The sequence below is a fragment of the Labeo rohita genome, chromosome 16, assembly GCF_022985175.1.
Source record: "Labeo rohita strain BAU-BD-2019 chromosome 16, IGBB_LRoh.1.0, whole genome shotgun sequence".
Taxonomy (NCBI): Eukaryota; Metazoa; Chordata; class Actinopteri; order Cypriniformes; family Cyprinidae; genus Labeo; species Labeo rohita.
In genome coordinates, this window is record NC_066884.1 from 24306698 (window position 1) to 24323216 (window position 16519).

The window sequence follows — 16519 nt, forward strand, 5'->3', positions numbered from 1 at the left end:
AATCAAAACATCTTGGACCCCTTTCACTTCCATTGTAAGGACAAAAACAGTTCTTCTGTTTGTGATTCACAGACGAAAGTCTGTTTGAAGTTACATGCGTGTGAAAAAAATTACAACAAAAAAAATAATGTTTGTTAATAACAAAACAAAAAAGTTGTTTACTTCCAGAAATTTCCTAATAATTTACTCACCTGTCATCCCAGATTTCCATGTCTTTCTTTCTTCTGTCGAAGAGAAATTAAGGTTTTTGAGGAAAACATTCCAGGATTTTTCTCCATATAGTGGACTTCAGTGGGAGTCAATGGGTTGAAGGTCCACATTGTAGTTTCAGTGCAGCTTCAAAGGGCTCTAAACAATCCCAGCCAAGGAAAAAGGGTCTTAAATAGCATAATAATGTCATTTTCTGAAAAAAATTACATTTATATACTTTTTAATCACAAATGCTTGTTTTGCACAAGTAATGTCTTCACGCATTACATAACCATGTTGGAAAAGTCATGCGTGGTTAGTTCTTTGTCTGTGAACTTCAGTTCAAAAATGTGATGTAGGGCAAAAACTTATCTTATTTTCTCTTTGTTTATCTTTGTTTTACCTCTTTTTTGTAAAGGGCGTTTGACTTTCTTGGGATGTTCGCTTTGTAAACACTGGGTTGGTGCTTCCACCTACGTCAAATGTGACCTTTCCAATGTGACTACATAATATGTGAGGTCGAGCTAGTGCGAGACAAGCATTTGTGGTTAAAAAGTTTATAAATTAATATTTTTTTTCAGAAAATTAGCGATTGCTACGTAAGACCCTTATTCCTTGGCTGGAATCGTGTAGAGACCTTTGAAACTGCATTGAAACTGCAAAACTTAATCCATTAAAGTCCACTATATAGAGAAAAATCCTGAACTGTTTTCCTAAAAAACCTTAATTTCTTTTTGACTGAAGAAAGAAAGACAGTAAATTATCATGAAATTTTTGTGCAGTTCTATGAAGAGAAGAAGGTTTGGCCCGACTGTCATAAATTACTTAATTTAACACAGAGGATTAAGTGAAAGGTGCAGTAAAACTATTGCATAAGATCAAATGACCTAATAGTGAATACAATTAGATAAATCCAAACCAATCATGATAATGACCCAAGACATAATAGACAAAAGCCTCTTGTTGGAACCTGACTTATGACAAAACTCAAGGTTAGTCTAAACACATGAGCTGGAATAATAATCTCAGTGTTGTAATTCTCTCATTCTCATTCTTGTCTGTTTTCCTATCTGTTCTTTTTTCTTAAGACAAATCAGAAAGTTATTTTAGGCTGAATCTTCATGGATTGACCCAGGAAAGATATAGCTCTGTAAATGTAGGTATGGAGGTCAGTTTTAAAAAGTGTGTCGTGAAGTTACAGGTTTTGTATTGCTGGTTATTGAAAGGGACAGTTTACCCAAAAATGAAAATTCTGTCATTAATTATTCTCTCTCATGTTGTTCCAAACCTGTAAGACCTTTGTTCATCTTCAGAACACAAATTAAGATATTTTTGATGAAGTTTGAGAGCTGACTGACCCTGCACAGACAGCAACACAACTGACAGGTTCCAGGCCCAGAAGCACATCGAAATTGGCAAGAAAATAGTTGCATAAAGTTGTTATTGTTTTCTTTGTGCACAAAAAGTATTCTTGTAGCTTCTAGGACTGGACAAGAAAAAAACCTCTGATGTAATTTTTAATGTTTTTTTTTTTTTATCCTGTTAATAATTTCCTTTTAAAAACGTAATATCACGTATGTAGTCAGCACTATACATTGCGCTCGCGTCTTTTTGCAGCGTCTCACACGTGAGTGGCAAGTTAAAAGAATTGAAACTTTTAAGCAGCACCGCTCATCAATGTCAGTTCCAAAACAGTGGACCAATCAGAAGACCCCAGAGGCGGGGCCATTCCTGAGCGCTGCATCTTGCAGTAAATAATCGTTCATTATTCATAATAGAGGCACAATGTTTAATCATTTGAGATTTTGACTTTAGGTCATGCTAAAATCTAAATCTCTCCCTAGTAACCTAGTGCCCTAGTAGCTTCATAACATTACAGCTGAACGACTGATGTCACATGGACTGTTTTAATGATGTCTTTACAACCCCTCTGGGTCTTGAACGTGTCAGTCGTGTTGCTGTTTATGCAGGATAAGCTTCCAGAGCAACAATTTACATATAGTGTACTCACCCCTGTGTCATCCAAGATGTTCATGTCTTTCTTTCTTCTGTCGTAAAGAAGTTATGTTTTTTGATGAAAAACATTTCAGGATTTTTCTCCTTAAACTGCAATTTGGAAGTTCAATCTCACGGGCACATATCAGTCCATTATATGGAGAAAAATCCTGAAATGTTTTCCTCAAAAAACAGAATTTCTTTACAACTGAAGAAAGAAAAACAGGAACATCTTGGATGACTAGAGGGTGAGTACATTATCTGTAAATTGTTGTTCTGGAAGTGGACTTCTGCTTTAACAAAGTTCTTACTGGTTTGGAAGGACATGAGGGTGAGTAATTAATGACAGAAGTTTCTTGTTTGGGTGAACTAACACTGCTGGTTGCTGAATAGAGAATTCACACTGAAAAGGTAGGGTGATGGCTCAAAAGCTCATTTATTTCCTGTTTTCCAGGCTACGGCTCCATGAGGCTAAGGTGATTAAAGACAGGAGGCATCATCTCCGCACTTACCCGAACTGCTTTGTGGCCAAGGAGATCGTTGATTGGCTAATTGAGCACAAAGAAGCATCTGACAGAGATACTGCCAACAAGATCATGCAGAAACTTCTTGACCAGAGCATCATTCACCATGGTGGGTTTGTCCACTACATACTGTAATGGAATTCCTATATTTGGGGATATTAAGGGATTGTTCACCCAAAATTGAATGTTCTATCATTACTTGCTCATGCAGTTCCAAACCTGTATGAAGATTGTCCTGACTGCTGTTTTCTATATAATTAAAGTTAATGGGGACTGGGGCTGTCGAGCTTCAAAAAATGAAAATAATGTCCATAAAGTGTATTACAAATGTGGTACATTAGAACTGTTGATTTAAGTCATTCTTCACATCAGTTGTCATCTGTGTACCATTTTTGTCCATTTTTGCACTTTAGCAAAGGGGGAAGATCAATGAATAACAGCTTAAATTTCAGTCACTACTACAGTCATATTGACGCTTTTATGATATTTTAGGTTTTATGATATTTTGAAGCCTATATGGGCCATTCTACAGATGTGAGAAAGTTGCAAACGTCTTAAAAAAAAAAGGAAATTTATTCCAAAAAAAAATGTGTATGTATGCAAACTGTATAATATCCAAGGTACATATTTGTAGTAAATGTGCAGTTAATTTTTATATTGTATTTTCAAAAAATTTTGGAATATTGTCCTCTGTCCAAATTTGTCACTACCAAAACACAGTAATAATAATTTAATTAGAAGGGTTATATTGACCTATTAAGATTTTGCTTACATCTACAATGTAAATATATATTTTTTTGCTATTTTATAACATTTTTTCAGAGGTAAATCAATAGCAATTACATTTTTAACAATATTTCAACTGTGATTTATGAGATTTGTTGTATTTTGCATCCATTTTTTTTGTAAAAGGCAAAAAGTTGATCATACTGATTTCAAACTTAAGGATTCATTAGTTTGAAAATACATTGAACCAAACACTATCATAACATCTTAGTTGATAACTTTGTTTTTAACAAAACATCCTATGTTTTGATAGTGGCAGCACATTTTCGGTAGTGACAATAATATTTTGGTAACAAACCACATTACATTAAAGAATTTTAACCCACATACTAAAGCACTACTAAAACATACTAGAATACAAAAAATTTGCATAACTGTACTAAAAAATTTTTAATTTGCCCCAAATATGAGGATTATGTGTTCTCTTTTGTCATTACCGAAACAAAGATGACATGTTTCCTTCGTAACTGTTTCTGCTGGAATAACACCCAAAACAAAACAAAGATGTCACTACTGATACTCCACCAAATGTTTTGGTATTGACAATTTTAGATACTTTTGGACCTAGCTCAAAAATGCTAATCAGCACATGGTTAGTTAGCACAGTGAACAGTGGTACACATATAATAACTAAATGTTATGGAATAACTACAAAAAGCCTGTTTAATCGCTTAATCGCTTAATACTCTTGAACACATTTTCCTCACACCTTGTAGATATGAGAGAGTGAGGAATATTTCCTGATCATAAATGCAGCGGTATAGTTAAAATCAGTTTCATCCAATGGACTAAAACATACACTGTTTCAGTAGTGACATGAAAATGCAGGAAACATTTTTTTTTTTTAATGTAAAATTTTATAATTTACAAAGAAAATATAAAATGATTTTTGTTTTTTAATTTTACTCAAAAAGAATAAAAAGATACTTTTAAAAGGGTCATCGGATACAAAGTTCACTTGTTGTTTGAACATTAATGTGTTGGGGGTAGTGTATGTACAAATCTACCCTATAATCATAAAAATCCATGCAGTGGCTTTAATTAATCTGTAAAAATAATATCCCCTTTTTCAAATCGAGCCATTCTCAGATGCCTGTCGTTGCGGCGTCACACCCACAGTGGCCGCTCCCACGATAGTTGATTGACATGAGCGTCTTACCTTAGACCCGCCTTACATCAGCTGTAACAGTCCAACCTCCATTGTTTCGATGTCGGAGCAGGGATGTAAGTTAGACAAGAATATCTTCAATTGAACAATTGAGATGTTGTGTTGCTGGATGTAATAATGAACATAGTGGTCGTCATTTACTCCCGACATCTGAGCCACTGAAGATGCAGTGGATTAGGTTTGTTTGTTAAGGGAATGACCTCAAGATCTACATAAATGCGTCTATGTTCACACAAATTATTCGTGATCCAGCTTTACCTACAGCAGAAGTGAGTATAAGGGGTTTATTATGAATTTCTACAATCACCTTTCCTAATAACGTGTTAGTTAGCAAGTTTAGCGGGAAAACGCGGCTAAAGTAAACAGGCTTGTCACTCCACAGAGAGGAGAAAGGGGCGGGGCGAGCAGAGCTCATTAACATTTAAAGGAACAATCCATCAGATTTTGGCAAGGTAAAAAGGGTGTTGTTTTACACTACCATTGAGAATTTTTAACCAAAGTATATTAGAGACTTTTCATTAAGAACTTAAATAATCGTATCAGCTTGTGGAAAATGGGCCTCCGATGACTCCTTTAAAAAACAATAATGGGAAAAAATACGGTAATTATTTCAATATCATTTACATAATTTGAAATTTAGGGGTTAGGTTTCGGGACAGCCACCTCCCAATTGAAAGTACCCAATAAAATGATGATTTTAAATATATTAAGCTTACTAATATTTTAAATATTGTGGGTTTCCATAGATAATAAAATGATCTTAGTAAACATGAGTTTGAATTCTGCTTTTTAAATGTGTTTTTTGGTTGTGGGACAGCAGTTTGCACCAATTCTGTAGAATGACCTATATAGGCCAAGTCCCCATTCACTTTCATTTTATGAAAAAAAGCAGCAGGGTAAATGCTGACAGAATCTTTGGGTTAATGTTCCCTTTAGTACTTGATGTGCAAAAGTACGACAAAACATGATCTCTGTTACGCTGTCGATGAATTTAGTTTGATCTTTAAACCATTGTTTGTTGCAGTGTCTTTCTGTGTATTGTTAACTTTTCAGTTGCACTTAACTTACAACAAACCTGTTTTTCATCTGTTTGTCCTCACAGTTTGTGATGAGCACAAGGAGTTCAAAGATATGAAGCTGTTCTACCGTTTCAGAAAGGACGACGGCACCTTTCCATTGGACAGCGAAGCCAGAGTTTTAATGAGAGGCCAACGGATATATGAGAAGTAAGCGCTTTCATACATCATTTAGATTCTGAGAGGTTATTGCATTATTAATAGTTTACTGTTTTTATTTGATGTCCATTTGTTAAACATTAACATTATCATGTTTTTCCTCCTCTTCTCATTCATTATTGAGGTTGAGAGGTTGTTAAAGACCAAGCAAGGTAGTTTCTCCTTTCTACTCTGTTGTTGTTCATGTGTGACACTAGTCTGTACATATTGATCTTGAACATTTGGAGCTTGTCCGGTAAATGAACAGTGTCCATAGAAACACAGGTTTCAAGCCAATCAAGCATGCTGTGCTCCAGCTGGATACATTTAGAAGTAGCTGCTTTACTTGCAAGTTGTTGCTTCGCTCATGTAGCTCAGCACAAAACCACACTCGCTATATATTTACTGTAAAGAGAGTAAGTACTTCCTTTTGGTTTACTGTTAGTGAACTATTTTTTTTTTTTAGTTAATTTAATATTCATTTTATATTATTAGTTCTCCAGTCTTGTTTTGTCTTGAACTTGTACTGCCTTGACCCCTGTATTTTTAAATAATATTAATAATAATAATAATAAAATATATATGTATGTGTATATATATATATATATATATATATATATATTTTTTTTTTTTTTTTTTTTTTTCTTTTTTCTTTTTTAGTAATTTTTAGCATGTTGTGAAACAGAAATTGCTAGTGAATTTCACAAATAGTTAAAAATTGGCAAGTAACATTAAATTAAATATGATGTCTTGAATTGGAAAAACAAAACAGTAATTAATTTAATTTAATTAAATTGATTTCTAAAGTCATTTAGTCATTAGTAACATATTTAAGAAATAAATCATTTTGATAGTATTTTTTTGTTTAGTTGATTTAATAATTATTTTATTTTATTAGTTCTCCAGTCTTTGAATTAACACATTGAATTAAACGTGATGTTTTGAAGTAGAAGAACTAAAATATTAATTTTCAAATTAAATTAAAAAATTATATTTTAAAGTAATTTAGTAATTATTAATGTTTTTTAGTAATAAATAATTTTAATAGTTTAGTTGAGTTTTATCTTAAACCTTTTCTGTCCTGACCTTTGTATTAAAAAAATAATAATGATAATAATTTTTTGCATGTAGTGTACACTGAAAAAATGTGGTAGTAAAACAGAAATTGATAGTAAATTTCACAAATAGTTACAAAAATGGCAAGTAACTCATTGAATTAAACATGATGTTTTGAAGTAGAAAAACTAAAATAGTAATTTTTAAATTAAATTAATTTCTAAAATAATTCAGTCATTAGTAACATATTTAAGTAACAAGTAATTTTGTTAGTGTGTGTTTTATTATGTTTTAATATTTATTTTATTTTATTAGTTCTCCAGTCTTGTTTTTATTTTGAATATTGTGTCTTGATCTTGGTATTTAAAAAAACTAAAATCATCATAATAATAATTTTTAGCATGTTGTGTACACTGAAAAAAAATTTGGTGGTAAAAGTAAATTGGCAAGTAACAAATTCAATTAAACATGATGTTTTAAAGTAGCAAAACTAAAATATTATTTTTAAAATAAAATTAATTTCTAAAATAATTTAGTCATTAGTAACATATTCAAGTAATAAGTATTTCTTCAATGCTAAGGAATTTCCTAATATTTATTTTGTAAATATAGAGGCTGCATTTTATACAGTTTTCTTTTTTTTTTTTTTTTTTTTTGTTACCTAGATATTAATAAAACTGGTCAAGGGTGTCCTGATATATTTTTTTGTCTTTTTAATATTATTGCGTTTTAAAATTACAATTTTTTAGGCATGCAAAAAAAGTGTTTAATCACTATTTAAGGTCTCTTTGAAATGTGATAATTTCCTATGTAAGCCTTCAGTTTACCTGGTCTTCCCTGGGTTGCATGTAGTGTAATACTGAAGTAGTGAACTATTAAAGCAAGGTTAATCTGAGCCATGAATGGTTTACCCATCTTGCAATAGCAGCTTGTGTTTGCTCTGTGATTATGAGCAGGATGAGGTCGAGGTAGCAGCATGCAGTCTCTCTGTCCTGCTGCACTGTAGACGTTCCTCTGCGGGCCGTCCCGCTCTTGCATAACAGGAAGATGAAGTCCAGCGGGAGACATCTGTCACACAAACCACCAGTGTGCTTTTATGTAATCACCATGGACACATTTATGCTTGTGGTCAGTATTTGCAGACTTTGCTCTTAGGGAAGCTTGTTTGGTTCGCCTCGCATTATTGCTGAAGAGTCTGCTGATGGAGCATAAATATAAAATGTTTTTGAGAATCTGTGAAGTACTCCGTCCAACAATGGGTCGACAACTACATGCGAAAATGGCCAGGAATGTTTTGCGATCTGTTTCTAAGCAACAGTGATTAGCCTTTGTTAACCACCTCGCTATTTTCTATGCTTCCTGATGCTGTGGAGATTTTAAAAAGGGCTGTTTGCCAGTTTACTCAGTGTACAGTATCTATACTGTGGGCTTGGGTTACTAAGCCAAATGTAAAAAGAGGCATATGGCCCCTTAAATAGCTTCAAGAACTTCCTGTTTCGATGTTTATTCAGATTGTTCCCTTTTTTCCTAATGGAGATCTTATGTTGTAATAGTTGTTAAAAACATCTATTACCATCTGGTTCCCTTTACTTCTAGACGTCCACCTAGAATTCTACTTTAGAAATACATGCAGAAAAAAATAAACAAACATCTTACCCTGGACCACAAAACCAGTCATAAGGTTCAATTTTTTTGATTTATACATCACATGAAAGCTGAATAAATAAGCTTTCCATTGGTGTATTTGTTAGGATAGGACAATATTTGGCTGAGATACAACTATTTGAAAATCTGGAATCTGAGGGTGCAAAAAAATCAAAATATTGAGAAAATCGCTTTTAAAGTTGTCCAAATGAAGTTCTTAGCAATGCATATTACTAATCAAACATTAGGTTTTGAGGTATTTACAGTAGGACATTTACAAAATATCTTCATGTAACATGATCTTTAAGCAATATCCTAATCATTTTTGTCATAAAAGAATTATCCATAATTTTGGCCCATACACTATATTGTTGGCTTTTGCTACAAATATACCCATGCTACTTATGACTGGTTTTGTGGTCCAGGGTCGCAAATGTCTGTATTTACAGTTTTGTTATAGCGGGGTTAATAACGCTCAAGGGAACTCCTAAATATCACATCCACTGTTAAACTATAAGGATTTTTTTCACTTCCACTTTAACCGTCAGTTCAGATTTTAACTTGCCCTGGCAGTATTTTACCTGGCTCTACCTCCCAAAACTGTTGTTGTTTAGCAACTTACTTTGATTGAAGAAATAATAATAATCAGGGGTGCACAAAAATGGTGCTCATGTGTGAACAGCACGACCAAAATAATAAAAATTTGCGCTGGGTAAATAAGTTTATTTGCGCACCGACATGGTTGAGTTGTTAATGCACAATCACCATTTTAGATCAACTAACTGTAATACTGGATAAGATTTCCATTCGAACTGAACGCATAAATCTAGGCTACGCGCTGCCGGTTTCAGAGCAAATACGCGAAACTATGACGCACTTCACTTGGCGGTGTTAAACCGTAGTTTTGGGCTAAACCCGGTAGCGCATATATTACCGTGAAGGCAACACCCCAAAATAAAAGCTTGCTGGTTTTAAGTTTGAAAATGTTGAAAATTCATCAAAAAAAAAAAAAAAAAGGAAAAAAGAAAAAGAATTAAAAAAAAGAATGATTATCATTGTATTTTTAAGTGTACTATAAAATAATTGTTTTTATTTAATACTCTTTTTTTATTTCAAAATTTAATAGTATTATCAAACTTTATTTATTATTTTGTTATTGTTATTATTTTGTTAAAAAACTAAATAAAACTGTTATTACTATTAATAGTAATAAACTTGATTATATAAATGCTTTGTTTATAATGAAGAGGACATTCTAAAGCATGAAACTTGCAGGATGTTTTAATGGTACAAAGACTTCTTATATGCCAAAAGATCAAGACAAATTTGATTTCTCATGACCCCTTTAATACATTACAGTTATAATATAACTCCATGACAGCTATAAATCTCAGCAACGTTTTAAAAACAGTAAATTATTACAATTTAAAACAACTGTTTTCTATTTTAATACATTTTTAAATGTCATTTATTTATGTGATAGAAAAGCTGAATTTTCAGCTGTTGCCACATGATCCTTCAGAAATCATTTTAATATACTGATTCAGTGCTCAAGAAACTTTTTTATTATCACTACAGAAAACGTTTGGGCTGCTAAATATTTTTGTGAATACTTTTATGTATATAAATTTCCAATTTTTAACATTATAAATGTACTTACTGTCAATTTGTATCAATTTAATGCATTCTTGCTGAATAAAAGCATTCATCTCTTTAAAAGAAAACAAATCCCACAGACTCCAAATTTTTGAGTAATAGTGCACATCAGCAGTATTCAGCAGAATTTGCAAAGCAACAATGTCTTGCCTAATGAGGCAAATGACAGTTCCTTCAACTGACCCAAAACTCACTTTCACTGGGACTGGCCCATCAGGCCGCCCTTATTGTTGAGCTCTGACATTATTTCTCATGACTTGACAAGACTGTAGCACTATGCGATATTTACAGACAGATGCATTACACCACAAGTGTACTGTGCAACCAGATCAGTGGTTTAGCATTAGTGGAGCATTCAGGATATGGTTAAAATGGTGACCTGCTAACAGAAGAACCTGATATAAAACAATGATGATCAAAAAGCAGTAAGTGGCTTGAAACTAGGCCAATGTCACATTTAGTTTTTAGCAAAAGTCAGTCATTAATATATGGTTGCTCAACTGCAAGCAGTATGAAATAGCAGTTTGCCTTGAAAGGCACAAGAATAGACTCAGTATGTACATGGCAAACATTTAATACGCAGGCTCATATTGCTGGCACAGCATGTTGACTGATAGTGAGCCATTTGTACCCTTGTTTGGCCCATGTGAATGTTTGCTCAAGCTGTTTCAGCAATATCATTCTCTTTTTTTCTTGAAGATTTTGACCCGACTGGCCTGCAATTCTAATATCTATTACTATGCATATTCTTCTGTTATAAAATATCAGTTCTAAAACGGTGGAACAGCCAGTGAGATTTTTATTTTCCTGTTGTAACTCACATTTCCTCTGAAGACTTGTATCACTCAAGGCAATCTTTATTTAGCTATAGCTGTGTGCTGACAGCTAAACAGCGTGTCTTTGTCAATAGCACGCATGAAAGCATTTGGTTTTGACCCGTCAGCACCTGCCTTTGAATGGTGGAGAATGTTGCATTTCTTGAAAGTTCTGTTGCTCTTCTTTTGTTGTCGGATTCAGCAGCACTGATGAACTTTGACCTCGTTTTGACGAAATGTGAAAATCTTTTCATGAATCTTGCTGTTTTGCGGTGAATGATCTCCTAATGATATACGCAGTGAGTTTGTCGTGTTAATAAGTATGCTGTTTTGCCCCGCAGGCTGATGAACACTGAAAACAACCTGCTACAGACACGTGAAGAAGAGGGCGTAACGTATGAGCGAACACTGGTGGCCTCTGAGTTTATAGACTGGCTCCTGCAGGGAGGTGAAATGCCAACCAGAGAGGAGGCCGAGCAGTTGGGACGCAGACTGTTGGAGCATGGCATCATTCAGCATGGTGAGCAAAGCATGTGGGTAGAATAGAGTGTTGCAAGATACACCTTAAGGGATAGTTCATCCAAAAATGACAGTTCTGTTATTAATTACTCACCCTTGTGTTGTTTCAAACCCGTAAGACCTCGTTCATCTTTGGAGCGCAAATTAAGATGTTTTTGACAAAATCTGAGAGCTTTCTGACGCTGCCTAGTCAGTGATGCAACTGACATGTTCAAGGCCCAGAAAGGTAGAAAGGACATTGTTAAAATACTCCATGTGACAACAGTGGTTCAATTATACAGTTGAGGCCAAAAGTTTACATACACCTTTAAAGAATTTGCAAAATGTTAATTATTTTCCCAAAAATATCTGAGATATTTTTGTCTAACTTACATCCCTGCTCCGGCATCGAAACAATGGAGGTCAGACTGTTACAGCTGATGTAAGGCGGGTCTGAGGTAAGACGCTCATGTTATGACCATCATGAATGGCTCAATTTGAAAAAGGGGATATTATTTTTACAGATTAATAATGCAATAAACTTGCATTTTGTACAATCCCTCTTATTTTGGTAAAATAATTAATATTTTGCAGATTTTGCAAGGTGTATGTAAACTTGTGATATCAGCTGCAAGGAAAAAAAAAATAATGTGCAAAGAAAAAATGTATCACTTTATTCAACAGTTTCATTCATGAGAAAACCATGACAGATTTGGAACATCGTGAGGGTGAGTAATTAATTACTGAATTTTCATTTTGGGTGTACTATCCCTTTAAGTCCGTAGTCTGCTGCTTGAACTCAGTACTGTTTATTTGAGCAGTGTTTTGTAGAAAAACATGTTCATGATTCATTAGAGCACATATCTCTATTGCTGATCACGACATGAATAATCCTTTAAAATACACATGCATTCAAATAAATGTGCAGTATTACATCATTCGAGTTATTAAATATGACAAGCGGGATTGGTGGAGTCATGACTCAACAGGAGGAAAGACTCTGATGGTCAGCAACAGATGGAAATACCTCTGACCAGGCAACAGCCAAACACAGCGTGACACACTAGAACACATTTACACAAAAGGATTCACATGCATAATACACACACACACACACACACAAAATAGTGGCTACCATAGAACAGAGCTATACCCTTCAGTCACACACACACCCAACAGTCACATGCACAGCAGTACAATCAGAGCCCTGTTAAGTCTGATACAGTGTCTTTGTTTGACAGCACCTTTCCTGTCTGATTTCTGCTGACTTTGAGAAATCTGCTAAAGGCATCACAGGCCGCCTCCTCTGACCTCTCCCACTGCACAGAAAAAAATACACATTGTAATTAGACTTTTGAACATTTAAAGGGATAGTTCACCCACAATAAAAATTCTGTCATTAATTACTCACCCTCATGTCGTTCCAAACCCGTAAGACCCTCAATCATCTTCGAAACACGAATCAAGATATTTTTGATGAAATCCGAGAGCTTTCAGACCCAACACACTTGTCAATATTTAACAGTTCTAAATTCTTGTTTCATTAATACTTCATAACTGAATCACTTTCATAGGCGTGCAGATATTACAAAAATCGCACCGTAACTGAACAAAGGTTTGTGTCCTGACTTGAATTTGGCTGACACATTTGGATACAGTCAACAGCAACACACATAAACAGATCATGACAGGGCATCCTGGAAGATCTGCTGTTTTAAAACAACAAATCAGTGAAAAAACCTGGAGATGAATTCTTCATTTTTTTGCCCACGGCGGTAAGCAGAGGATACGGTAGAGATGAAAGGAGAAAAGAAAAGCAGGCTTTCAGCCTTTCTTGCTATTTTGCCACTTCTGGCCCCTCTCAGCCTCTAGCTGTCAGCGGAGAGAGGCCCCCTGACATGAAGTTGCGTAACTTCGTGTTGAGCTTGTCTGTGAATTGCACTGCACTGTGTCGAGAAGCGTGAGTAAATCTGTTGTCGGTGTTTCACAGCCAGTGGAAGTTGTACTGCGCAGCTGTACGATGAATAAGCATGAAAGAAATATACATATGAACTCATTCCCCCTCCATTAGGGTGGAGACGGCAACGACATCCACAAATCAGAAAGCAAGTTCTCTGCTTTTCCTGCTTTTGCTTGTGGGTTGAATGTGGATGTATTCACTCAGCTGTACAGTATGTGTGGGAGGTTTTTTTTAGGAGGACACAGTGAGTAAAGAGTTTAGTTTAGTGAAAATGCAAGTTAGTTATTTGTAAATATGTATGTGATGTAATTTTTAAAGGGATAGTTCACCCAAAAATGAATTCTGTCATTAATTACTCACCCTCATGTTGTTGCAAACCTGTTAGACCTTAGTTCATCTTAGGAACACAAATTAAGAGCTTTCTGACCAAGAAGAGAAGGTATTGTTGAATAAAGTTGTTATTTTTGTTTTCTTAAGTATCCTCGTAGCTTCAAACATTAAGGTTGACCCACCAGGGCTCTACGCTTACTTTTTAGGAGCACCTACCAATCAATAATCAAAAAATGTGATCAAAATTAGCCTTTCCATTATGAGGTGATATTTGACTCCTTAAAATGATTTACAGGGAATTTTGTTTTTCCTTTGTAATGGCATTTTTCTTTTTTAAAAGTATGGCATCTTTTATATAAATTTTTTATTTAATTTTTTAAGCTTTTTAAAATTTCTAATTAAAACAACAGAATAAGAACAAGAAGAATAAGAATAAGTTAGCAATCGAATTAAATCAGCATTAACAAAATTCATTTGTACTACAGAGGTTACTTAGAAGAACACAAAAGTGGGGCTTATAGGGGCTTATCATGAGGGCAGTTAAATTCATAAATTCATGTTGAGATGAATGTTTTAAATATGAAATGTTGAATACAGAAATGTTAAATAAATTATGGTTTTTGAGGAAAGCATTCCAGGATTTTTCTGCATATAATGGACTTCGGTGCCCCGAATTTGAACTTTCAAAATGTAGTTTAAATGCAGCTTCAAAGGGCACTAAATGAAGAAGGGTCTTATCTAGCGAAACAATTGGTCATTGTTTTCGAAAAATAAAAATTTGTATACTTTTTAAGCACAAAAGCTTGTGTAGCACAGATTCTCAGGTGCGCGTCCACGGGTCGTTCTTGAACGATTCGTTCATTTTGAACTAATCTTTAATGTTAGAAACGAGTTGTCTCGGGAAGTGATTCCGTTCATTCGCGCATGCGCAACATCCTATTAGGTTCTGTACTGGAATTAGTTCACCTGTTTCGAGTCTTCGGGTTTTTCGACTCATTCGTTCATCTAATGGGGCTGTCACGTGATGCTAATTTTGCTAAAAATGAACTAAATGACTCAAAAAAAAGATTTGATCATTTTGCTGAATGAGACTCAAAGGTCGGAGTTGGTAAAATGATCCGAACTTCCCATCACTACTACGAATCACGTCTTCAAATCTTTTGTCTGTTTATTGTTTATTTATTATTTATCGAATTTATTGTCTGTGTACTACGGCTTAAAAAGGTAGAGAATGTCAAAAAACTCCATGTTATTTTCTCCTACAACTTCAGAATCGTCCGACATCGTTGTACCTTTTTGTTTGCAAACAGCCTTGACAGCCCAGCTAACACTTTCTTAGCCTTTGCGCCTTCGCTTTGTAAACACTGGGTTTGTGGTTCTGCCTACGTTATGTGTGACCTTTCGACGTGATTCAATAGTATGTGAACGCGCATCCCAGAGCCTGTGCTACACGAGTTTTTGTGCTTAAAAAGTATACACATTTTTATTTTCTGAAAAAAAGATAAGACACTTCTTTCTCGGCTGGGATCGTTTACAACTGCATTTGGGATCGTTTGAAGCTGCATTTAAACTGCATTTTGGAAGTTCAAAATTGGGGCAATGAAGTCCATTATATGGAGAGAAATCCTGAAATGCTTTCCTCAAAAAAAATATTTTCTTCACGACTGAAGACAGAAAGACACGAAAATCTTGGATGACAGGGGGGTGAGTAAATTATTTGTGAATTGATGTTCTGGAAGTGGACTTCTCCTTTAAATAACTGAAAAGATACTTTAAAAATGAAAGTAAATCTGCCAGAAGGTGGCGGCAAGTCACTGATTTAATGACTGAATCATTCTTTTATTTAATTCATTTGAACAGCTGATTCATTCAGGAATAAAGCAAGTGACTGACTTTATGAATTGGAAATTGAATCATTGACTCACTAGATTCGTTTAAAAACACACATTCATTTATAAACTATGGAGATGTGCAGCAGCTCAGTTGTGACTTGTTTCAGACTATTTTTGACAACGAAATAGAGCAAAATCAGGCAATAGTGTTATAGTCAGACAATATAAGTCACTTAATATTAACTTGTTTATTTAACTGTTGTATTAAATCAATATCTCATTTACACTCATCTTAGTTTATCGCGATCTTACAATGTTCCATTATAATCAACAAAGCTCTCTATACTGCACAATCAATCTCTTACATACACTCTTTCTACACTTTGTTTTGTGAGATATGTCTGTGATACATTACTCAACGTTGCAAAAACACGTAGAAACCTTTGACGCTCCCCTCAGCGCAAACACATATGCTGATCGGGTCACTCGCACATGGTGCTCCAAAAATTTTTTTCATAGTCGCACTATAGAGCCCTGCCCACTGATGTCACATAGGCTATTTTATCGATGTTCTTACTACCTTTCTGGGCCTTGAACGTGGTAGTTGTGTTGCTGTCTATGCAGGGTCAGAAAGCTTTTGGATTTCATCAAAAATATCTTAATTTGTATTCCAAAGATGAAGGTCTTACGGGTTTGGAACGACATGATGGTGAGTAATTAATGACAGAACTAACCCTTTAATTTTATATATTTCTGTACTATTTATGTCTCTATAATATGGTGCTATAAAATAGCAAACTGTGGCCACTTCATATGAGTAAGCAGGAAAATGGACCACACTTTTTGCATAAA

At 34.5% G+C, this 16519-nt stretch overlaps 1 protein-coding gene across 2 annotated transcripts in view; it reads left to right on the forward strand.

Annotated features, from left to right (window-relative positions):
* The window catches only part of deptor (DEP domain containing MTOR-interacting protein), a 47402-nt gene that overhangs the window by 4711 nt on the left and 26172 nt on the right, over window positions 1–16519 (forward strand). For both annotated transcript variants that reach the window (XM_051130832.1, XM_051130831.1), the window contains 3 exons: window positions 2639–2817; window positions 5765–5888; window positions 11389–11567. In XM_051130832.1, the coding sequence (XP_050986789.1) occupies window positions 2639–2817; window positions 5765–5888; window positions 11389–11567 (482 nt within the window). The remainder of the gene's footprint in view (window positions 1–2638; window positions 2818–5764; window positions 5889–11388; window positions 11568–16519) is intronic.